The 26,022-nt window shown below is 37.8% G+C and overlaps 1 protein-coding gene across 1 annotated transcript in view; it reads left to right on the plus strand.

Annotated features, from left to right (window-relative positions):
• The window catches only part of UNC80 (unc-80 homolog, NALCN channel complex subunit), a 209,402-nt gene that overhangs the window by 91,958 nt on the left and 91,422 nt on the right, over positions 1-26,022 (plus strand). The window contains exons 23-27 of the mRNA XM_052662586.1: positions 3,325-3,537; positions 8,557-8,692; positions 12,293-12,426; positions 18,364-18,529; positions 25,067-25,270. Of these exons, the coding sequence (XP_052518546.1) occupies positions 3,325-3,537; positions 8,557-8,692; positions 12,293-12,426; positions 18,364-18,529; positions 25,067-25,270 (853 nt within the window). The remainder of the gene's footprint in view (positions 1-3,324; positions 3,538-8,556; positions 8,693-12,292; positions 12,427-18,363; positions 18,530-25,066; positions 25,271-26,022) is intronic.

A 26,022-nucleotide genomic window follows, 5' to 3' on the forward strand; every position in this document is an offset into this window, starting at 1 on the left:
TTATCAATAATAATTAACCTTCCCTTTAATATTGTGCTATATAGTCAATTAATGGGAATTATTTTGATAATGGTCTCAGTTCTATTTCCCAACTTAAAGTAGGATTTCTTAGGGCCAATAACTGATAATGTCTGGGTTTTATCATAAGAACCTTTTGAGAGCAGAGAATTAAAATTGTTTTCCATTCAAAATGCCTTGAGTTTCCTAAGCAAATAAAACATATTTCCTAAAGAAGCCAAGCCAACCTACATGGGAAGCCTTACATAGCACAGTCTGGGTTTTTTATTCATCTTCTGTTAGTCTTCTCAGTGCAATTTAATAGTTAAAAGAAATATATGGAAAAAAAAAAAAAAGCCTCTGCCCCATACATTTGAATTAGGTTAAGTTTTTACACTCATTAATCATGAAAAAGCTAAAGTTCATCACCTAATGCTGTTCCAGCAGTGTTGTTTCTGCCTTCCTGTCATTAAGCAATGAATCTCATTGCTTTATATTGGAAATGTGTCAAAATGTGACATAAGAATAGATTTGCATCACTTGCCTTGCCTTCCAGACTGGAGTTCCTTTTTAGAGATAGATGTTTCAGGCTTTTCCAAATGCAGATTAGCATATCTGAAATCTTTAGTAAACTGAATATTTAATACAAGGAAAGAGTATAGATATTTAGTTGGGATGTTACGGCACCATGGTAATGATAAGTTTAATGCAGAAATTCATCTAAGCCTTTGCATTCTAAAGTCTTTCTATCCTTCTGACCTGCTATCAAGTCTTGGTACCAATAAAGTTGAGGATAGTTTCTCATCATCAGTGTCCATCTTTTATTAATGATAGATGCTCATCATTATGTTTATCTTCTATTCTGCCTTTTCACATAAATGAACTTTATCTTCAATGGTAATACGTCATATTTTTTGTAAAATTAAGTCCCAACATAATTAAATTTCTTACTAGGATTCTTGATAGTTTCATTTAAGTTGTAAACAATGGGAAAATGCTTAAAGGGCTAACTTGCTTGAAACATCCAGGGTATTTGAGATAGTGTGTTACCAGACAGTATGAAATAACTGCCTCTGCCTGAAGAGGAAGGGATTAAGGAAATCTTCTTAGAGGAGATAACTAAACTGAAGCTTACAAGTGAGAATCTGCTAGATAGAAAAGGGGCTTAAAGGCTCTGCAAGTGATGGAAACAAAACATGGAAAGGTATGAGATGTCATATCTGGGAGACTAACCAGTTTGACATAAGTGGATCACAGAGCACTTGTGGTAAGGATAGGGAGAGAAATGAACCAAACAACAAAGGGCAGTTGCCTTTATCCATTGATGATCAGATGGATGGACCATAAAGTGTATTTTAAATGGGAAAATTATGTGCTTACTTGTGTTTTACATGACATTAATGTTCCATTTTTAAACAGTAACTTTCTACATGCATTCTAGAAATCATCTTTTCCCCAGGTGTATATGAGCATGAATTAAGACCTTGAAGATACTAAAGAGGTACAGATTTGAGCATCAGAGAGACCTGAGAATGAATCCCATGTCTGCTTCTTCCCAGCTACATAAGAGTGGAAAATTATACCTCGTATTAAAAAATATTAAAATGAGGATATTATTTCATAGCGTTGTTATGATAATTAAGAGTTACAATTTATAAAAACTAGTTGGAACATAATTGATATTCTCTATACATTAGCACCTATTTTGACATTATAGATTGAGGCGTTGTTAAGAATGCTATTACTTGAATCGTGAAAACTGTTTCCATTTGAAAACACATGGGACATGGGACATGGGATTCATTAGGTAACTCTAAGATGTAGCAAGGGCTTCCCCCTGATAGCTCAGCTGGTAAAGAATCCACCTGCAGTGTAGTTCAACTCCTGGGTCAGGAAGATCCCTGGAGAAGGGATAGGCTACCCACTCCAGTATTGGGCTTCCCTTGTGGCTTAGCTAGTAAAGAATCTGCGTTCAATGTGGGAGACCTGGGTTTGATCCCTGGGTTGGGAAGATCCCCTGGAGAAGGGAAAGGCTACCCATTCCAGTATTCTGGCCTGGAGAATTCCATGGACTGTATAGTCCATGGGGTTGCAAAGAATCAGACACGACTGAGCAACTTTCACTTTCAAGATGATAGCGAATATTGTTATATATATATATTTCAACTGACACAAGTGAATGTTTGATGTATGTATTTTTTGTGACATGCTGGCCTATGGGAAATTTCACATTCTTTCCCATATTAAATTTTTCTTGGTTTCTAAAGAGTAGATATCTTACTCTTATAAGTTTCTGGCTATTAACAAAAAGCTCTTGCTTTTATTTTTCAAGCACATCTTGACAAGATGGAGTCATATTTTTATTTTCCTGAAGAAATGCTGTTTTTCTTTTATCAATTAAGCAATTTCCTCTTTGTCAAACATTTTCAATTGAAACCATGCCTATTTAAGCAGAATTTGATCTGTTGTTTATGAAAAATTAGAGAAAGAGACTAACTCAATTGAGTTTATTTATTCATTCATTCGATTCATTTGTTTTTTTCTCATTTCAGGCCCCATTTTATTCTGTTTACCCTCACAGCTCAGCCTGATATAGTAAGCTCTTCTTTTTCTTATTAGCCAAAATGAGAGAGCAGTTGCATGTCCTTTGAGTTTGTGGATGGTCCTTAAAAAACTGACATCTTTGGTTAATCTACATCTAGTTGTAGAAATTGAATATATGTTTGCATCATGCTAATTTTAGGTTTAAAAAAGCTTCATATTTAAAACCTCCTTATTAAAAGTGATTTCACACTCAAATCGCCACTGTCTCTGAAATATGCAAAGATAGTCATGGAATTACTTGAGATTCTCCAAAAGGAGAAAACTACATGCAGAAACTGATTTAAAATGTCTCATTATTCAATACTCAAATTTGCGTTCATGGATTCATTTTCTAGATTTCCCACTACTACTGTAACCATGTTAACACTACCCTGGGAAATATCGTTGCTGCTGCTAAGTTGTTCAGTTGTGTCTGACTTTTTGTGACCCTAGGGACTGTAGCCCTCCAGGCTCCTCTGTCCATGGGATTCTCCAGGCAAGAATAGTGGGGTGCGTTTTCATTTCCTTCTCCAGGGGATCTTCCTGACTTAAGGATCAAACCCATGTCTCCTGTGGCTCCTGCATTGCAAGTGGATTCCTCCTGCTAAGCAGCAGGGGAAATATGGCTCAACCAAATCAAAATACAAAGGCAAAAATAAGCTAAGAGTACATAGGCATTCACTTTACGGTCAGATTCATTGTTTGTTAATCCTACATTACTCTTTCCTTAACAACCCTATTCAGGAAGCACCGGTGGTAGCCAGAGCAGCATTGTTCCTGGAATGTGCCCGTTTTGTGCACCGCTGCAACCGTGGCAACTGGCCAGAGTGGATGAAAGGACATCATGTGAACATCACCAAGAAAGGCCTTTCCAGGGGACGGTCCCCCATTGTGGGCAACAAGCGGAACCAGAAGCTGCAGTGGAATGCTGCCAAGCTCTTCTACCAGTGGGGAGACGTGAGCTTTTGATTTTCTTCTATAAAAATTAGGCTGAGTGAAGTGAAGACGTTTTGAGTTTCTGTTTGTTCATTTGTTTGGGAGATAATTTGAGTATCTGTTATGTACCAAGCACTGAACAAAACATTTCAGAAGGAAATAATTCATTTAATCTTCCTGATAAATCTACAAAGTTAGACATTATTATCTCTTCTATCTCCCTTCCTGATCCTCTGCCTCTTTCCTCCCTGTAAATGTAAACATTCTCAGCATCTCTTATCAGTTTTTCCTGTATAATCTCCACCAGGATTACATTTATTCCTGTGTTTTCTACTGTTAGCTAGAAGCACCCAGTTCTCTATCCATAGCACTTTTCAGATCCCTGACCAACTTCACCATCTGTACTTTGGAGGCATTCACTTAATGTTGTGAAACTAACTCTGACCAAACTAAAACGCTTCTCTCCATTTAAACACCCCCATCTGTAACCCCTCTTGAATTTTCTATTCTTTTTGATGGAACTACCACCATCTGAAATAACAGTCTTTGAACATGTTCTCAACCTCCTTTCCTTATTGATTCCACCTCTTCCATGTCACTGATGCCCTTTGAGGTCAGATCTTTATTACTTCTCCTCTGTGTGACTAAAGTATTTTCCTGTTTGGTTTCCTCCCACAATCTCCCCTCTCTGACCCATCCTACACACTGCCAATAAAATCTCCCTTTGGCATAGCCCATCTAAAAGCAGAACATTCAAATCTCATCTCCCAGCCTCCAGACTCTCTCCTTCTAATTCATTCTCCAAACTGCTGTCATAATGGTTAGGCTAAAATGCAAATCACATTATAGTGCTTCACTGGCCCTCCTTTTCCCTTAGGATAAAAACCCAAATTGCTCAGCCTGGCATCTCAGCTCTTTCCACAACCTTTGTTCAAATCATACCAAGATTATAGATGATGAAGTCAATGAACTGATGTATCTAAAGGACATTTATCTCAATCCTTTACATCTAAGAGGTGTTCAGTGCTAAGTTATGATACTGAATTTTGAAAGCTGGTTTGTGTCTACATTTTTAGACAGCTAGCATGGTGTCCCTGGAAGGAGTGGTAAGGCTTCTCCCCTGCTCAAAAATTGCCTTTAATCCTTCTTCAGAATGCCAAATGAAGTCCAGCTTCAAGAACTGTGGAATCTGGTCCCAATTTACCTTTCCAAGCCCTCAGGCACATTATTTCTGCTCACAAAATGGTGCTTCAACCAAGTGGCTTAGTTGATAGTCTCTGAACACGTCAATGCATGTCCCTGAATATGGGTCTTTGGGAACGCTCCATCTGAAATATCCACTTTTCCCTTCCCCATTAGCCTAACACCAATTCTTGAGAATCTACAGGAATAAGACTTTGTATGATTCTCTGAAATGAATTTAATCTCTTCATTTTCTAATACATAAGGTAATTTCATTCTCTTTCACCACTTAATGTCCTTTTCTCATATGCTATTACCTCCCCAATAGACTGTAAGCTCCTTGAGGTAAAGAGCAAGAGATAAAGTCAGACACGTCAGAGCATGTTCCTGAATATGGGTCTTTGGGAACTCTCCATCTGAAATATCTAATTTTCCCTTCCCCATTAGCCTAACACCAATTCTTGAGAATCTATGTTTGAATCCCAGTTCAAGGCTGCTGAGTGACCTTGAGCAGGTTTTTCAACCTAACTTTCCTAATTGCCAAACTGTGATACTTCTTTATGAAAGTTTATAATCTACTCAGGCATATTAATAAAGATGCTGATTCACTATAACAGTTTATTCAACTTTATGTTTTATTTAATAACTAGCAAATTACCTCACCTAATAAATATTTGATGAATGAAGGGGAATAAACATATCCCTAAGGCACTTTTCTTGTCTTGATGTAGAGCTCTAAATTCTTATTTAGATATGTTATATTATCCCAAGCAAGTTCCTTTTTGAGAAACTTTCTAAGTTTTGTGAATTGTGGGTTTACCTTAAATTGCTTGGTTTCAGAGTCCAGGGGAGATCCATGTACATTTCCCACCCCCACTAAAGTCTTCTGGCTCCGCTCAGACTCATAATTCCCTGTTTCCTTCTGTCGGGGGAGTGTGTAATTTCCTCGGTTCTTTCTCGCCACAGCAAAAATTTGAAGTGACGGACGGACCAGTGTTACAGCTTTGTGTTACAGCTCAGTTTTATTTAGAAAGCAAAGGAAAATACATCCTTGAGTGTAGGGGAGGTCGACCCAGAAGACTCAAAGAGAAGAGAAGCCCCCAGCTCAGTTTTGGTTGCTCTTCTTATATGTTTTTTCTCCTCCCCCTGGGCCTGCCCTGTGTGAATTGGGCTAGCCAGGACTGCTGTTTGTTTCACCTGAGGTCCTCACTCCAGTCCTCAGACCTTCCTTTGTTCTGTTTTCATAGGCTTTTCCCTTCTTTGTCTTTTAGCCACTGCCATTCTGGACTCCTTTTCCCTATTCTAACTACCTAACACATCTTTAGAGAGGATTTCTAAAATAGTAGCATCAGGACAAGGCTTTCTGTTGAGGTGGTGGTTTTTGTTTTCACGTTTTGTTTTGTTTGCTTAGAACTTCTCAAGTTAGCAACCAAGCTGCATTTCTTTTGTCTTGATGTGGTTTTTGTTACTCCTCAATTCCAGAGTTTAAGGAGACCCCTTTGTTTTCAAATAACCAAGATGTTCAAACAACGTGTGTTTTTATTTGAAGAGCTCTAGACATGTCTTTTCAGAGAAGGCGATGGCACTCCACTCCAGTACTCTTGCCTGGAAAATCCCATGGATGGAGGAGCCTGGTGGGCTGCAGTCCATGAAGTTGCGGAGAGTCGGACATGACTGAGCAACTTCACTTTCACTTTTCACTTTCATGCATTGGAGAGGGAAATGGCAACCCACTCCAGTGTTGTTGCCTGGAGAATCCCAGGGACAGGGGAGCTTGTTGGGCTGCTGTCTATGGGGTCACACAGAGTTGGACACAACTGAAGCGACTTAGCAGCAGCAGCAGCAGACGTATCTTTTGAGCTTCCCAAGTGGTTCAGTGGTAAGGAATCCACCTGCCAATGCAGGAGACACAGGAAATGTGGGTTCAGTCCCTGGGTCAGGAAGATTCCCTGAAGTAGGAAATGGCAACCTGCTCCAGTATTCTGACCTGGAAAGTTCCATTGACAGAGGAGCCTGACAGGCTATTGTCCGTTGGATCGCTAAGTGTCAGATGTGACAGCATGAGCATGCACACACGGACATATTTTTGTAACTATCCAACAGCAAATCTAATCTCTTGCATGCCCAGAATTTAGTTGTTTTTCTAAATATTTGAAAAGGATGATGCAGAAGGAAAGAAGAAACCTAGCTGGAATTTTGTTCTTACCAATGCACAGAGTAATCAAACTGTCAGACCAAGTTCAGTGCTCATTTTATCTTTTTGACTCTCTTTCCTATTCTCTTCTTTTATTCTATACAACATGTAACTGAAATGTGAAAGGAATTAGAGATAGCATATTTTGTCTCTTTTGGGGGGGGGGAATTATCTTTTTAAAATCAGATGTTAGTACATGATGACTCCAAAGAACAGATAGCAAGCATTGGTTTTGTGAATACCTTATCAAAGCCAATGTTGTTTATGTGTTGAGGTAAAAGTCATGTTTCTAATGTTGATGTTCAGTACACTATCAAAAGAATAGCTAATATTTCAAAAGAATAGTTAATATTTCTTTCTAATCCATAGCGTATCATGAGGGGGAAACAAAGTCTATAAGAAAATCATTGATTGCATATATGATGAAAGATACAAATAAAATTGCAGTTCTAGAAGTCATGCCAGCCTCCAAACTCATTAGCATGACACTGCTATCCTCATAAAATTGCATGATCAGAAACATTCTGAGGAAATGTGACTTCTTATTTTTTCCTGCAGCAAAATCCTCCATTAAAAACAACTGTATAGGACTTCCCTGATGGTCTAGTGGTTAACACTCTGCACTTCCAATGCAAGAAACATGGGTTAGGTGGGGAAATGGAAACAGCGAGAGACTTTATTTTGGGGGCTCCAAAATCACTGCAGATGGTGACTCCAGCCATGAAATTAAAAGGCTCTTGCTCCTTGGAAGAAAAGCTGTGACCAACCTAGACAGCATATTTTACCAACAAAGGTCCGTCTAGTCAAAGCTATGGTTTTTCCAGTAGTCATGTATGGGTGTGAGAGTTGGACCATAAAGAAAGCTGAGCACTGAAGAATTGATGCTTTTGAACTGTTGTGTTGTAGAAGACCCTTGAGAGTCCCTTGGACTGCAAGAGATCTAACCAGTCCATCCTAAAGGAAATCAGTCCTGAATATTCATTAGAAGGACTGATGCTGAAGCTGAAACTTTAATACTTTGGCCACCTGATGTGAAGAACTGACTCATAGGAAAAGCCCTGATGCTGGAAAAGATTGAAGGCAGTAGGAGAAGGCGACAACAGAGGATGAGATGGTTGGATGGCATCACTGACTCGATGGACATGAGTTTGAGCAAGCTTTGAGAGTTGGTCATGGACAGGGAGGCAATGGCATGCTGCAGTCCATGGGGTTGCAAAGAGTCAGACACGACTGAGCAACTGAACTGAACTGGAGAACTAAGATCCCATGTGCCATGTGGCGTGGCCAAAAAAAAAAAAGCTTTTTAAATAAATAAAAATGGTTAAAAGAAAATACAACTGCATACTTCCTTATGTGAGATCTATAAAATAAATGACTTTTGAGGAAATAAAAATACTTTCAGAAAAAGTTTTGTGTGAGAATAAATACCATTCCAGTTCCTATAAGTCTTTAGGCTCAGTGACCTTGGAGACAGCATTAGTGCCTTCCTTCTCTGGATTCCCATGTTGGGAAATGTGGTGGTAACAACACTATGGCAAACAGAGGAAACTTATGCTGAAAACAATCCCCATGAATTGATTGCTGACGACCTCTGTAATGTGAGAGCCTCTTTTATAGTCTGACATATACCTCATGCTGTTTCATTTTTTTTCTGTTCATGGTAGGCAATCGGCGTCCGGTTGAATGAGCTGTGTCATGGGGAAAGTGAGAGTCCAGCCAACCTGCTGGGTCTCATTTATGATGAGGAGACCAAGAGGAGACTGAGAAAGGAGGATGAGGAGGAAGACTTTTTAGATGACAGTAAGGAGACTCCCTTTACTACAAGAACCCCTGCTTGTAAGAATCTCTGCTTTAGGAGCACGTAATATTTCTCTTTCCTCTTTCACATTCTTACCACCTTCCCATGTCTTCCACTGCACCTTCTCCCCTATTCCCTGTGCATGGATGTGAGCATGTGCATAAAACCCACAAAGTGAGGGCAGGAACCAGAGGAGAAGACTATAGACAGGAGCAAAGAGCTGTAGGCCATATGAAACAGTCATTGCTTTGCAGTCTCTGAATCCTAATATTGTAAATGTCAAGGTCAGTTTTGGTCCTCCATGAGAAAAGGAAGTTGTGGAAAAGTGCTGTTCCAGAAAAGGATTTGGTCAGGTTTTGTGTTTTTTTTATTACTCTTGAAGATATAAAAAAGGGCTAGACCAAATGAAATTAAACACGAAAAGCTTCTCAAATCACTAAACTATTAAAATACTTAATCATAGTTTATTATCATATTTAACATGAAATTCAAATTTTAAGGTTCAGATTATTAGAACTATGAATGTTTAATTTACTGTACTTATTTATTAAAAGTATAATTGAGTCCCATCATAGAAGAATAGAGACAAAGAGATTCCTGAACATCTTTCTTAACACCATTTTGTGCATATGTGTGTTCTATACCATACAAGCTTGTGAGTATGTGTACCACTGTTTTTTATGGAGTAGCAAATTCCAATATGGTTTTGGAATGAGTATCATTAACTGATGAAGACATTGAGGTCTCTTCCTTTTAACCTACCCTAGTGATTTGAAATGCAGATTCCCTGATGATGTCTTAAGGATTATCCTTAGTTAAGTGATGCCAAACCTACTTCATCTTTAAAGACATGAAATATAAAAGGATGGCTAGAATGTAATATTAGACAGAACTAAATAATAATCAAAAAATACATATTGTCTTCTACTTACAAACCCATTTTTTTTGCCTTTTACCATCATTTTGCTCTTCCTCTGATGCTGCTGCTGCTGCTGCTAAGTCACTTCAGTCGTGTCCAACTCTGTGCGACCCCATAGACGGCAGCCTACCAGGCTCCTCCGTCCCTGGGATTCTCCAGGCAAGAACGCTGGAGTGGGTTGCCATTTCCTTCAAATCAAAGAAAATCTTCTTGATTTAGCCATTGACAAAACACCAAATTCTGATGTTAGTCTTTTAACCTAATGATGAAAGTTGTTCCCAAAGATTCCCTCAAGTTCACAAGAGTCTAGGTTATCCTAGAATGACTCACAAAATTGGGTCTGATTTGTAATAGGACTTGAGGATAATCCAGCAACCACAGAATCTAGTTTAGGCCTGCCAGGAGACATCCCCAAACTGCCCTGGATCTCCTAGGGGTCCTTCAGAACAGAGAGAAGCCAAAGCCATATTAGATGGAAGTAGCTTCATAGGCAAAAATGGTCTCGCATCTCCATGAGACCGCATAAGTATTACTGGCAATATGGTATGCTTGGTATAACAGTTTTTTGGTGAGACTATTTGTAAGTCAGTAATTGTTCCCTGTAACAGAATATTTCAGATGATACTTATGAGAAAGCCTGGACTAAGACCAAGCTCATTGTCTATGGGACTGACAAGAAGAATCTAGATGATATCCTTAGGATTACAAGCACAGATCCAGAAGTTTATACTAAATAACTAGTGTTCAATTTTGTTTTAAAAAACAGTTGCACATCTAGGCAAGTTCAAGAGTCATGTAGACTCTAGAGCATTCATTCACTGAATATAAGATTGGAATGTCTTCTTTAGTTCCACTTTCAAGTCAATACATAGCTCAGTTTGCATTTTAAAAATTATGGGATAAGCAAGTATCAGTCTGGAAACAATAGAGGAGTTTGTCTTTTTCATTCTTTTTTTTTTAGTATCATTTTAAATTTTTTATTTATTTTAATTTAAGGCTAATGACTACAATATTGTGGTGGGTTTTGCCATACATTCACATGAATCAGCCACGGGTGTACATGCGTTCCCCATCCTGAACTTCCCTCCCACCTCCCTCCCCATCCCATCCCTCAGGGTCATCCCAGTGCACCAGCCCTGAGCACCCTGTCTCATGCGTTGAACCTGGACTGGCGATCTATTTCACATATGATAATATACATGTTTCAATGCTATTCTTTCAAATCATCCCACAGTTGCCTTCTTCCACAGAGTCCAAAAGTCTGTTCTTTACATCTGTGTCTCTTTTGCTGTCTCACATATAGGGTTATTGTTACCATCTTTCTAAATTCCATATATATGCATTAATATACTGTATTGGTGTTTTTCTTTCTGACTTACTTTGCTCTGTATAATAGGCTCCAGTTTCATCCACCTCACTAGAACTGATTCAAATGCATTCTTTTTAAAACTGAGTAATATTCCACTGTGTATATGTACCACAGCTTTCTTATCCATTTGTCTGCCGATGGACATATAAGTTGCTTCCATGTCCTGCCTGTCTATTGTAAACAGCTTTTTTTCATTCTTAATAAGAGGCAATGTCCCCAGCCACATATTACCTCTGTAGAAAATATAATGGTTTTCATGGGGAAGCAATAGCCAGATATCTTCAGAAAGACCATAATTCTACCTACTATCAATATAAGCCATGATTATATATTATATCAATTATGAAAGCCAAATACACAGGAAATATTTTAGAGCTATTTAAAGATATTTTAGGAAGGTTAATATGTAATGATATAGTTATTGCTTGATAAGTTGATTCATTCAAACTATTTTCTTCTATGGGAGACATGTCTTTGTCTTCTTTTCTGAACATTGATAAGTAATCAATATATTTCTCCATTATTTGTGATGTCATGTATCTGAGATCTAATCCTGAGGATTTACATCTCTATAGTGTTGCCTTGGCCATTATCTGCCTTTATAACAAAATCCATTTTTTGGTCTATGGTGGATACAACATTTAACTCATTCAGAGACTGGTATTATTCAAAGCAAAGGAGAATATTTGCATATTCTAGTATAGCTATTCATTAATATGACAGGCTAGCTTGTATAAACTGTATAACATGGGTGACCAAGTAAATAAGTCTTGTTTATGCTACGGAAACACATGTGGGCTAAAGCCGAAACAACTTCACTGCCCTAAGAATGAACATTAAGATAGACATCTCTTACAAAGTGAGCCGACAAGACTTTTGTAGTTCCAAATCTATTCACGGGCCTATATCGTGTATAAATCTGATCATATAGGTACGTAAAAATCTGGCAAGGCTGCTTTCTGTTTTTCTTTTCATTAAAAGGCTTTCCAGCCTAGTGGAGCTGCATTTTGTTTCTCTATAATGCCTTGAGGAAAATAATTCTTACTGATTGACATTTTGATACTGAGGTATTTGTTATAGAATTGCAAAATGGAAGGGAAAAGAGGTGTATTGTGATGTATAGATTATGCTAAAGGGACCAGGTAAATTGAACATATACAGGTGACATCCTCATTTACAGTTTCATTTTGCACATGGATAGGTAACATTCTCATATACAATTTGATTTTACACATGTGTAGCTATGTCCATCGAACTGTGCCTCTGAATTTTTTATTGGTTGTTTGCTTATGAAAGAACTCTTTCCTTCCATAGGTACTGTGAACCCCTCTAAATGTGGCTGCCCCTTTGCCTTGAAGATGGCAGCCTGCCAACTTCTCCTGGAGATTACCACCTTCCTGCGAGAGACCTTTTCATGTCTGCCCAGACCACGCACTGAGCCTCTGATGGTTAGTGAAGCTTATTAATAATGAGGCTACTTGGAGAGTCCAGCCAGGTTGCTTGGTTTTCAGTAGTCACAATTTCCTCAAATATCCAATGAACAAATGTATCATATAGTTTAAAAATTCAACCACGGGATTTTCATATATAAAAAGAAAATCTCTTTTTATCTATTAAAAAACTGAAAATTGACCTTAAAATCACAACAGACTGCACCACTGGGTAATGTCTAATTGATCATTATCAGTTAACCTAGGAATGTCTAAGAACCTTTCCACACTCCTTTATTCCACAAACTATGAGGAGTTTTATAGCCAGCATTTTCCAGAAATCACTGATAGGTTTGTTTTTTTCATACTCAGTTCAGTTCAATTGCTCAGTCGTGTCCGACTCTTTGCAACCCCATGGATGCCATGCTTCCCTGTCCATCACCAACTTCCAGAGCTTACTCAAACTCATGTCCATTGATTCAGTGATGCCATCTAACCATCTCATCCTCTGTCGTCCCCTTCTCCCACCTTCAATCTTTCCCAGCATCAGGGTCTTTTCTAGTGAGTCAGTTCCTTGCATCAGGTGGTCAAAGTATTGGAGTTTCAGCTTCAGCATAAGTCCTTCCAATGAATGTTTAGGACTGACTTCCTTTAGGATGGACTGGTTGGATATCCAAGGGACTCTCAAGAGTCTTCTCCAACACCACGGTTCAAAAGCATCAATTCTTTGGTGCTCAGCTTTCTTTGTAGTCCAACTCTCACATCCATACATGACTACTGAAAAAATCATACCAACAATTCATAAATTTATGTGCTTCCAGTGAATTTTCTCATTTAAATTATGAATGAAAAGACTCAAGTCTTTAGCATGTAAATGTCTCTGAACAAATATTTTATTCCTGAAGCATTTCTTATGGATACAGATAAGCAGAAAAAGACCATGTGTGCATGCACACACACACACACACACACACACACGCACATGCATACACACACATGTGCACAGAAACACAAAGACACACAGGTAGGCATACATACAGACACACTTGTATGCCATCAGGGCCTGATTTTTTTTAACTTAAGATACAAATTCTAGCAAAAGCCAGGAGTCATCACAAAGCACTTTGGACAGAGGCCCATCTCAGAGCCGATTTTCTTGGCTCTTTGTTCTCTAACGGGCACTGTGTTTCCAGTGGTTCTTTTATCATAGGCCTTACCCGACCAGAGCTGAGGAACCAGACAAATTCTTTTTTTTCTCCCCTTTACACAAAATTTACACTACAAGAGAAACTGTTACAGTACTAACAAATCTATGTGCTTCCATTTAGGTGAATTTTATAGGGCGCCAACTCTCCTGCTGTTTTGACCAAACTCAGTATGAGCAAGACCCTACTGCAGTCCTGGGGGGTTGGAGGTTGGCATGAGGAATGGAACCAAAAAGTCAGTGTTCTGGTATTCCTGAGTTGTTCCTCTAACTCTGATTTCCAGTGTCTGCACAGCCCATTTTCTCACACTCTAAAATATAAAATGGAACTCTTTGTAGGTAAAATATGTTTTCAAGAGAAATGTGTCCACATCTGGACTGTGAAACTGCACCATTTAAATACTATGAAATGGAGTTCCTCCTACAGACCTTATTTAATTTCATGTTATTCTGAACCTTTATTTTTCTGAATTGTCACCTTCACTATTATATTGAGACTACTCTTAAAAATCAAGTAAGTCAGCCACTTAAGCATGTATAAAGTCAAGGTTAATCTGTAGGCCTCTGTGAGTGTTATTCATATCAATATTCAAATTATACTGACATTTTCATAAAAGCTCAGAAACATATCTGTTAAATTTTCAGATTTTCATTTTTAATTTATTTTTTAATATTTATTTGGCTGTGCCAGGTCTTAGTTACAGCATGCAGGATCTTTAGGTGTGGCAATCAAACCCTTAGTTACATATAGCATGTGGGATCTAGTTCCCTGACCAGGGATTGAACTTGGGCCCCCTGTGCTGGGTTTATGGTGTCTTAGCCACTGGACCGCCAGGGAAATCCAAATTTTCAGATTTTTAAAGGTCACCATTTTGACTTATAGTGATTTAGAAAAGATAAGAATCTTTAAGTTTGATTCAGTTATTTTTGTTCTTTCTTTCAACACTATAAAGCTATAATGTTCCTTATTATTGTAACAAATTTCCTTTTTAAGAAAATTAATTAAATCTTTAAAAAATGACTGTATAATCAACTGGCTGTCTAGCGGAAAGTGCCAAAAAATTAAACTAAAACAGAGGCTGCAGTTATTCAATCAATAAGAGGAAATTTTTCATTGCCTTTAACTAGGTCTCATAAATCTTGTATTCATTGAACTATAACTTTTATTGTCAAGTATAGGTTCATAAATTTTGGGGGGATATGACCTTTGGAAAACAAGAAAGAGCTCATGTTTAATCTATGTAACTATTGTTGATGATAAAGAAAACTCAAATCACATTTTTAACTATTACAGAAAACAACAGTATCATAAAACCATTTTACTAACACAGAAGCTATAAATGCTTTAAATAGGTTTTTTAAGAAGTTGCATAAAACAGTAAATCTAGCAGGCTAAGCATAAATACTATTAAAATGAAATATTCTAAAGTTTTAACAACACACTTGCTGTAAGAGTATTTATAGGTTTGGGGGATATTTTATTAATTCAGTAACATTTTTAACAGCAGTAAAAATAAATAGCTACCTGAATGTACAGAATAATAAAAGTATAACCTAGAAAAATAGTCACATTAGAAACTATATTCTAGGATCTGAGACTTGAGGAGGGGAAAAGATAGGGAACATAAACGTTCTACCAAGAAAGTCTTTCTGATAGAAATGTCATAAGATCATTTCCCTGGAATTATTTGTTTGTTTAAAAAAAGTCCTGGTTATATCTGAAGTGTGCAAGAGAAAGGGGCTTCCCAGGTGGTATTAGTGGTAAAGAATCTGCCTTACAAAGCAGGAGACATAGGGATGCAAGTTCGATCCTTGGGTTGGGAGGATCCCCTGGAGGAAGACATGGCAACCCTCTCCAGTATTTTTGCCTGGAGAATCCTATGAACAGAGGAGCCTGGCAGGTTACAGTCCATGGGGTTGGAAAGAGTCGGACATTACCTAGTGCACATGAGGACGAAAAGGCAAAAGAGCCTAAAATACAATAAATAAAATTTAATTTGATAGAGCTAGGCAATCTCAGGAGGTCACTCACTGGATAGTGGGGAGTGGAGGTAAGTGAAAAGGAAAATTAATAGCAGCTAAAAAAATATTTTTACCAACTTAACCAATTTTTTCCATCTACATCCCTAGATGGAACTTAGTATATTTTTTTCTCCCCCAAAAATGACTTCTGGTAGCATTTTTATTCTCTCTTTTTGTAAACCATACTCATAAAGAATATCTAGAAAAGGAAAAAAAGCAGCACTTTTACAAGATTTATCATCTAAGAAAGCATAATAATCCATTTTTCTTCAAGCAATGATTAACTTCCGAACGTGAAAACACAACATTTTTTTTAGAGTTTTGTCTATAAAACTGCAGATCTATTAAAATGTTTCCCTGTTGAGTTGGTAAAACCAATAACTGATGACCAAGCAGCATGGAATTAAATTAATTCCCATCGGATGCCAAGATGATCCTTAATAACAAAGAAAAAGACTGTAAAGAAGTCTCTTTACATCTATATTCACTCATTAGGGAAAACAACATGTTGAATGCTTTTGTACAAGATTGTGCTAGAAACTGTACCAATTGTACCAATGGGATTTAACAAATCACATTAAAAAGAATACACCACTGGATCTCAAATGCTTCTAAAGTTAAACGATCAGAGTGAAAGCCGCTCAGTCCTGTCCAACTCTTTGCGACCCCATGGACTGTACAGTCCATGGAATTCTCCAGGGCAGAATACTGGAGTGGGTAGCCTTTCCCTTATCCAGGGTATCTTCCCAAGTGAGGGATTGAACCCAGGTCTCCCACATTGCGGGCAGATTCTTTACCAGCCGAGCCACCAGGGAAGCCTGATCAGAAAGAAGCAAAACACAATTCACATTCATATTTGAAAAGTAGATATGAATATCTGAGAGTAAGGCTATGAGACAGGGTGGTGTAAAGGGTGCAGAGGTGGGAGTGAGGGTGATGCAGAGGTGAATATGCTGTAACAGGAGAACCAACACATGGGCAACACACAAGAAAGGAGCAGAGGGCCAACGCTGGCCACAGACATGGGAGAAATCTGAAGGACATTCCTGAAAGAGATCATATATGAAAGATATACTTGGAAAGATAAGTAGGGTTTTGACTAGTAGATACAAGAAGTTGGAAGAAATGACTACTTTAGAGAATCAAAATTGTTATTACTTTTTGTCCCAACTAAGAAGCTTATCTAATTAAATTTAGCTGCCAAACTGGAAAGTAGTTAGGTTGTTTTCTTTTTCCTAAGAAGGATTAATTTCAGAGGAGCCATTATATTCCTAGAACATCTTTTGACAATGTTAAATAGACTCCATGTGGTTCCTTCTTTTTTCTAGATTTGATACAATTTTCTGAGTACCAAAGTATAAATTCTATTCTTAATTCAAAGGGAAAAGAAACTATAGAGTCTAAAACTTTCATTTATTAACAACAGTTAAAAGCTTAAGGTTCTACTCTTGGTACAAACTGGGTTTTTCAAACTATCTTTTGTTTTTCAAGCTACTTGAATCTAAGGACTTATTGTGTCATAATTAGAAAAAATCACTGTATAAAAATAAGGTTAGCATTTTATATATTTTTCATTTATCAGGTCTGAAAGTGTTTTATAGATGAATGATTAACTATGATCTTCAGCATGAGCGAGTCTCCATTCATCGAACAAATCAAATGTCCATGCTCACCTCACAGATTGAACTCCTACTAAATACTTCCATTCCCTACTTTTGGCTATGGGATCATTCTGTTCATAAGTGGATGGTAAAGGAACCCCTCTTATATTTGAAGTCTTCCTAAAAGAGAAGGAGAGATTCTCCCATTGTCTGATATTGTTTTGTGCCTCTGGCCATCATACATGAGGTTTCTTAAGCCAGAACTGCCTTTTCCTACCTGTTTGCTGAGCAAATTTTACTTAATCCTTAGGACTGAATTCCAACATCACCTTGGTATTTGTTTTCTGTTTCTGTTCTATGATATGATGATTTGTAATAAAAAAAATATATGTTTGGTCTTCATCTGTATTTCTGGTGCAGGGTTCCTAAAACCCTTGGAATTTCTTAAGGAGGGTGACCAAGGTGTCTTAATGAGGTGACCTGTGGTATGCTTCTAGATTACCTAAGGATCAGCTGGTCACCAAGTGATTAGAAAAATGAAAATTTCAGTCCCACTACCCTCACCTCTAGGTGACAATGATTTAATCAATCATGCCAATTTAATGAAACCTCCATAAAAACTCAAAAGGACAGGGTTCAGAGAGCTTCCGGTTGGTGAACATGTGACGACTGGGAGATCAGTGCCCTTGAATGACTTTGAAGCTTGGTTACCCTCACCCCATTCCTTGCCCTCTGCATTACTTCCATCTAACTATTGCTGACTATACATTTTTTTAATGATAAACCAGTGATCTAGTCAGCAAAATATTTCTCTAGGTTCTGTTACCACCTCTAGCAAATTAACTGAACTGAGGAGGGGTGTTGTTGGAACCTTCAATTTGTAACCAGTTGGTCAGAAGCACAGGTAACAACCTGGGCTTGCAATTGAATCCTTAACCTGTGGATTAAGGAAAATGTTTTCATGGCCGATAATGTTTTCATGGCCGCGGTCTGAAACTGGTATAAGGTAGATGGGAATTGGCTATTTAAATGCTGTGTGTGCTACTCAAAATGGAGTGAGGTTTGCCAGAAGACCAAGGCAGTGCTGGGGAGATGCCATCATTCACATGCTCCCCACTGACATTGCAGGACTTGGAGAGCTGCAGACTTCGTTTGGACCCTGAATTAGACCGGCACAGATATGAAAGGAAGATCAGCTTTGCTGGAGTCCTGGATGAAAATGAAGACTCAAAAGATTCCCTTCACAGTAGTAGCCACACCCTCAAATCAGATGCAGGTGTTGAAGAGAAGAAAGGTATGGATAAAGCAAAAATTAATTCATGTTTCCGGGTTTCTCAAGGGATATCTGGTCTGGGTCTAAACTGCAGAATTGTGCACTGAAAGAAATCCAAATTGTTGGCTCCATACAGCACTAACAGTGTTCACTCAACTACGCAATCATGCTAGTTAGGAGTTGAACTCTGCAATCAGAGAGGTTCTAATTCTAGCTCAGCATCTCTCCATAGCCCATTGAATATAGGGTGCCACTAGTTGTAAAATGAACTATTAGTTTATATACCATAACAAAGGAAAAATACTCCCCTTTCAGCTCTTACACAATGCTTACTTATCAATTAATTTTTAAACTTCTTATTGAAAGAAGACTTTCAGATGTAATTAGATGTAAATTTTTATTACCAGTCCATGTGATTCTCTCTGCAGGAAAGTAAACTAATTAGTTTTCCTAAACTATCTTCAATTCAGAGTTCAAATTCTTAATCACTTTTTAACTCAAAATTGTCACTATGTTTTTACGTATGATAATGTCTTCTGTGTCATCAGAATGTTAGTAATACATCATTTCTTAAATGAATCTATAAAGCTATTGGTGCTTGTTACATAAGCCAGTGTGCAGTTGTATGAAGCTAGCCTACCTTCAATTCCTGTCTCAGGAATGTTGCCGATCACACATGACTTACCACCTCACCCACTCCTTCACCCAACTATCATTCGGCTCCTGAGACTTAAAAGACACTGGGACCCATTTTGTACATTTTGTTGCTGGTGTTTTGTTGCTGGTACTTTAGATATTCACATGAACACAAGCAATAGCAAATGTGTCACAAGTACCACCTGGCTCTAGTGATATCTTAAGATGGCATCAATTGTAAGCCAAATCTCAATTTCAGAGATGTTCAAATGTTAGGAAAAAAAAAGGTGCATCTTAAAATGGTGAAATAGAGTAACTAATTATGTGACCTTGTCCAAGTTTAGCTGCTAAGCCAATTTTCTTCTCTGTAAAATTAGATTATTAATACCTACTACATTGTAATGTTGAGAGCTTTAAATGAACAATGGGCTTCCCCGATAGTTCAGTTGTTAAAGAATCCGCCTGCAATGCAGGTAACCCCAGTCCAATCCCTGTGTCGGGAAGATCCCCTGGAGAAGGGATGGGCTACCCACACCAGTATTCTTGGGCTTCCCTAATGGCTCATTGGGTAAAGAATCTGCCTGCAATGCAGGAGACCTGGGTTCAGTCCCTGGGTTGGGAAAATTCCCTGGAGAAGGGAAAGGCTACCCACTCCAGTACTCTGGCCTGGAGAATTCCATGAGGTCGCAAAGAGTCGGACACGACTGAGTGACTTTCACTTTAACTTAAATGAACAATGCAAGTAAAACTTAAACTCAATAAGGACACAGTCTCTAATTAAGAAATAATAAATAATCATCATTGGGTTTTTTTAATGTATATTATGAGCATATAGATCAGAACCCATGCAGAAAATCCTAAATATGAGTTAAAGATTGCAGAATTTCAAGGTGCTCTTTAAAGCCTCCTTTAAACTGTTAACTTCTCTGATTTTTGTATTTCTTAAATTTTATTGCCCTTCAGTGTTTTTCTAACAAATTTCCATTAAATGAATATCAGCATATTTGTAAAAAGAGTCAAAGACAGTTTTCTCCACTGGTATATTTTCTATAGTCAGTGACTCCGTAAGTTTTTGGTAGTTCAAGGAATACATGATTCTCAAAAGAAATATCCCTACAGAAGACCTAAACAGACGTTTCGCCAAAGAAGACCTGGCCAACAGGCACATAGAAAGATGTTCAATGTCACTAATTACTTGAGAAATGCAAATCAAAACTGCAATGAGGTATCACCTCATGTGAATCAGAATGGTCATCATTAAAAGTTTACAGATAATAAACACTGGAGAGAGTGTGGAGAAAAAAGAACCTTCCTACATTGTTGGTTGGAATGAAAAGTGGTGCTGCTGCTGATGCTGCTAAGTCGCTTCAGTCGTGTCTGACTCTGTGTGACCCCATAGACGGCAGCCCACCGGGCTCCCCCGTCCCTGGGATTCTCCAGGCAAGAACACTGGAGTGGGTTTTCTCCAGAAAATTGGTAGAGCCACCATGAAGAACCATATGGAGGGTCATTAAAAACTGAAAATAGTTACCATATGATCCAGCAATTCCATTCCTGGACATAAATCTGGAGAAAACTAATTAGAAAAGATACATGCACCCCAGTGTTCACTGCAGCACTATTTACAATAGCCAAGATATGGAAGTAATGTAAATGTCTATTGACAAATGAATGGATAAAGAAGATGTGGTGTGTATATACACATACATATACATACAATTGAATATTAGTCATAAAAGAGAATGAAATAATGCTATTTGTAGCAACATGGACAGACCTAGATATTAACATATTAAGTGAAGATAGAGAAAGACAAATATCATAGGTCAGTTCAGTTCAGTTCAGTTGCTCAGTCGTATCTGACTCTGAAAGTATCACTTATATGTGGAATTTTAAAATATGATAGAGATGAATTTTTTTACAAAACAGAAATAAACTCACATAGAAACCAAACTTGTGGCTGCCAAAGAGGATAGCAGGGGGTGGGGCAGGAGCAGATACTACTATATATAAAATAAAAAACAAGGATGTACTGTATAGCATAGGGATGTATACCCAGCATCTTGTAATAACCTACAATTAAAAAAATCTGGAAAAGTATAGCCCTAAATAAAGAAAACACAACATATTTAAAATATTTAAAACTTTGTAAAGAGTGGATATATTCTGAAAAAAAAAAAACCCTTTTAATATTTCAAGATCAGAGTGTTGTCACAACATTTAAAAATGTAAATATATTGTGTTGAATTTATGGTGAACAGAAGCCATGTTGCAGGAAGAATTAGCCAAGTTTTATCAATTTCTGATAATAAGAAGTATCAAGTCAAGGTTTGTTCAAATACTTCTACTTCTGACAAAGTGGACTGCATATGATGAGAAACTTCCATCTTTTTTATCACTTTTTAAAAACTGAAGTCTAGTTGCTTTACAATGTTGTGTTTCTACTATATAGCAAAGTGGTTTAGTTAGACATATATATATATATTCTTTTTTATATTCTTTTCCATTATGGTTTATTGAATATTGAATATAGTTCTCTGTGGTATGCAAAGACCTTGGTGTTTATCCATTGGATATATAAAAGTTTACATCTGCTAACCCCAGCCTCTCATTCCATCCCTCCCCTGACTCCTTCTCCCTGGGAAACTACCAGTCTGTTCTCTATATCTGTGATTCTGTTTTTGTGAAACTTACATATTTTAAACATACCCCACAGGGACTTTTTCCCCACTCAAAATTATTATGCTAGTTATTATTTGAAGTAGTTGAAGCAAAAGCATTAATACTGACATGGTTACATTTCAGCAGAGGAAATTCTATATCATTTTAAGAAATAAAACCTCAGATTAATTTTTAAGAACACTAATTTCCTGATAATCATTTATGTAAATTGCCTTTAATGTTCAAATGCACAAGCATTTTTCTTCTCATAGAATGGCTATGGGATCATATGAAGCTATTTAATAAATTAAGAGCAGAAAGCTAGAAGTATAAATAAAATGAGAACATATTCATAAAATGTCCTTTACCAGTTGGCAAGAAACTTCTCAAAGATTCCTAAATACTCCTTAATTCCTTTTAACAAGCTGATACCAGATGCTAAAGCCGATGTGAAAATGGGGATCGCAGGGACCCTGCTAACTCAGATTATTAAAATTTTATTTAAAGTTTCATACCATCTGTTTGTATAACATCTAAAAATGTCAGTTCTTGAAATAAACAACCTGAGGACAGTTGGGATTCTACAAAGGAAAACTAATATGAAATCATCCTTAGAATGAAAAATGTCTTAACTAAAATCTTCAAGCAAGATCTGATATCATTTTATCCATATTCCAGATACAAACTAAGATTGGCTTTCCAGAATACAGATACCAAGACGTGTGTGACTCTTCAATAATCATGTACTGAACATCTGCTGTATACCAGGCACTATTACAGGTTCCTAGAATACAGCAATAAACAGGGAAAATTTCCCATGTATATTTTAGTTTAGGTTAGCTAATAATGAATAACATTAAATTCTGGACTTTCAAGTAGAGATAAATAGTATGAGGAAATCAGGTTAGAGTCAGAGAATTGGTAGTGACCTGGAGTAGGAGGGATTCTAGTCACAAGTGACATCGAGCTGAGACTTGCATGATGTGAAGAATCCAGTCATGCTAAGGGCTGAGAGGAAAGTCTTCCAAACAGAGATAACAGTGAGAACAAGGCTCTGATGCAGGAACGTGGGAACATGTGAAGAAGGGCAAGGTGGTTGCAATAGAATGAGTTGGAGGAAGAGTGTTAAAAGATGGGGTTGAGCAAAGGTCAAATAAATAGGGTCTGTAAATATGGTTAGAAATTTAATTCTATTTAAATGTGTTGGGTAGTTGTTGGGAGATTTTGACCAGAAAAGTGATATGATATTTGTATTTGTGATTATGTATTTAAAAGATGATTCAAACTGTAGGAGTAGGGATAAGAGAGTATAGTTTGTTGGTTATATTCATCCAGGGAATAGGTGATGGGACTTTCAAAATCCTATATTTGGAAGTGTTGCATCAACAGGACTTGCTAATAGATATAATGTGGTGTTAGAGAAAAGGGAAAAGTAATGTTTTATCCAATATAGATGAATTTGTTTCTTTAATATTAGTTCTCATTGTCATGGATGTACTTTACCAAATCTGAATCCTAACTATTATGTCCTTTGTAAATAACCAATGCCATAATTCTGAATATTATTTTTTCAGAGTTATATGAGATTTCCAATTATCTTTGGTAGTAGAATAGGGTTCTCAAAGTTAAATTTTTTTGCGTCATATTAAATTGGGGTTACTGTACTATATTTGTAAGCAGAAAAATATCATGAAATCAAAGAATGACAAAGTGTGCCTCTGTAAAATTTTTAAATTCTTTCTTTAATCTTTTTATCTACTTCCCAGTCTATTTTGACATAATTGTATTAATAGTCTTTAAAAATAACTATATTCTGTTTCAAATGCATTTCAGATAAGTCATAAAGTCTCAATTGTGCCTAAAAATAATACTGAAAAATACAGTGGATGAGTTTGTGCTATTACTAAAATTGAGCATTATGGTCTTTGTGGAATGTATTCAACTGTGCTGCAAGAACTTCTGTCTGGATGTGCAATTCTATCCAGATGTGTTCAGGGAGCTCCATGAAGCCATTGCCAGCTGAGTGGTGATAATTTTAGTCTTTCTCAATCATGGGTATAAATTAGAGATTAAACATTTCACATGATTCAACATTTCACATGATATCAAAGGATATCTTCCAGGCTCCTTTAAATGTCACTAAAAATGTATACTTAATTAACATTTTATGGAGCGGTACAATCTTCTATCACAGTCACAGACTAACTCTCCTGTGGGTGAGAAACTTGAGACTAAAATGCAATCTTCCTGATTGGGACTAAAATATTAATAGCTGTATCTTGCATAATTAGTAAGAAATCTTGTTTATGTCTTAAGAACGAAAACTTAAAAAAAAACAGCCCCTTTCTGAGTATCACTTGAAGCCCTGAACTTTCAGAATCACCCTTACAGTATCAATATGTGACAATCCCAGATCTTCAGAGGAAAAGGAAGGAGGTGTGGATATGACTATGGGAAATAAGAATGCTTTTGATTAAAAAGTAGGTTTCTAGCTGAACGTGTTTCTTTTACACTTTAATTTTCCTCACTGATGACTATTTCTTCCAGAACACTAAAGAGGAGTAATGCATGTTCTTCTTGGTATATGTAGACTGTAAAGTTGACACAGGGTGTTGCAACCTTTGGACTCATATCTCACCCAACCTTTTGACTGAGAGGAGCAATCACTAGGCGCATTGAAAATGGAACCATTTCACACTCGTGTTCACCCAAAGCACCCCACTGAAAACAGATCCTTTAGTGCCTTTGCTGAGGAGCCGAGCGGACCCCACTGCTGATTGTTGGAGAGTGAAGCAACTGTTGTTTTTATTTCTTATTGAGGTATTCCCAAATGAAAGTGTTTCCCATGATGGGGTTTCCCAAGCTCACATAAATCTGCCTGTCCCATTTCAAAAGACAAAAACACGTGACTGATGGTTCTGTGAAATCAAGCAATGATGCTATGTGAACATGCTAACAGTCCTGGAGGACTCCGTGGTGAGGGCACGCTCATGCTTGTGAATTCTGGGCCAGAGAGAGAGAGCAGGTTGTTCCCAGCACCGATGAGCTGTGTGTCCAAGAAAGAAGCTGCACCAGCCCTTCCTGGTGGACCCAGCCTCCTGCCTGTCCAACAGAGCTGCCTGGCTGGGCCCTTGGGAGAAGCTCCTTGTCCAGACCAGCAGAGAAGAGGTTGTTCAGTGACAAAGTTGGGGAGAGCTTGGCTCTGACGCTTGCTGGGGAGAACTAAGGGGGAAAAAGCCCTATTTTATTCTTTTAATACAGTTCCCAGCAGGAAGATCAGGATAGGAGGTTCCCGCCTGCTCCAGATTAAAGGAACCCGCAGTTTCCAGGTGAAGAAGGGGGGTTCCTTGTCCAGCATTCGCCGGGTCGGCAGCTTAAAGAGCAGCAAGTTATCACGGCAGGACTCAGAGTCTGAGGCTGAGGAGCTGCAGCTGTCCCAAAGCAGGGACACTGTCACTGACCTAGGTAACATAGAGGAGTGGGTGTGTGCAGGGACGTGGGGGGTAGGAAGTCAGAGCCCAAATCCCCGTACAGCTCAAGTCCATTTCCTTACAGGTCCATAGTCGGAGCGCAGAGTTGTAGGTTAGAGTACCCACTGGGTCTGTAAACGATGTTGTCTTCCAGAGCAGGGCTGCTCCAACCTTACTGTGCAGAGTCAGCTGGGAGCTTGTTAAAACGCAGAATCTGGTTCAGCATCTCTGAAACAGGAGGCTGAGATTTTACCCTTTTAACAAGCTTTCTGGTGACGCTGATGCTGCTGGTTCAAGGACCACAGCTTGAGCAGGGAGGATATAAAGTCTACAGTAGGGAAAGAAAATACTTTAGTGACAATGACAGATTTTTTTTTTTTTTTTGAGATCCAAGTGCTTTATGCCTTTATACTTCTGAACAGGAACTTTAAAGCAAAATGTAGACATTCCCTTGATGTTAAGCTGACTTAATGTACTTTGTAAAAGTCTCTCTTTCTCAGTGAAAACAACCAAAATTTTAGAAAGGAAAGATTGTCTACACCTAATGATTAGTGACCTTCAGCAAGTCACTTAACTTCTTGGGAATTTGTTTTCCCCAGTGACCCAATAAGAATAATTCTGTGTGCTCCTTACCCACAGCTCTGAAGATAAATTAGGAATGATTATAAAGTATATCAAACTCCTGAGAATCCGATTTATATACAATCAGGATATTAGAGTTGTAGACTGTCACCATAGGACGCAAAG

The sequence above is a fragment of the Budorcas taxicolor genome, chromosome 2 (genome assembly GCF_023091745.1).
Source record: "Budorcas taxicolor isolate Tak-1 chromosome 2, Takin1.1, whole genome shotgun sequence".
Lineage (NCBI taxonomy): Eukaryota > Metazoa > Chordata > Mammalia > Artiodactyla > Bovidae > Budorcas > Budorcas taxicolor.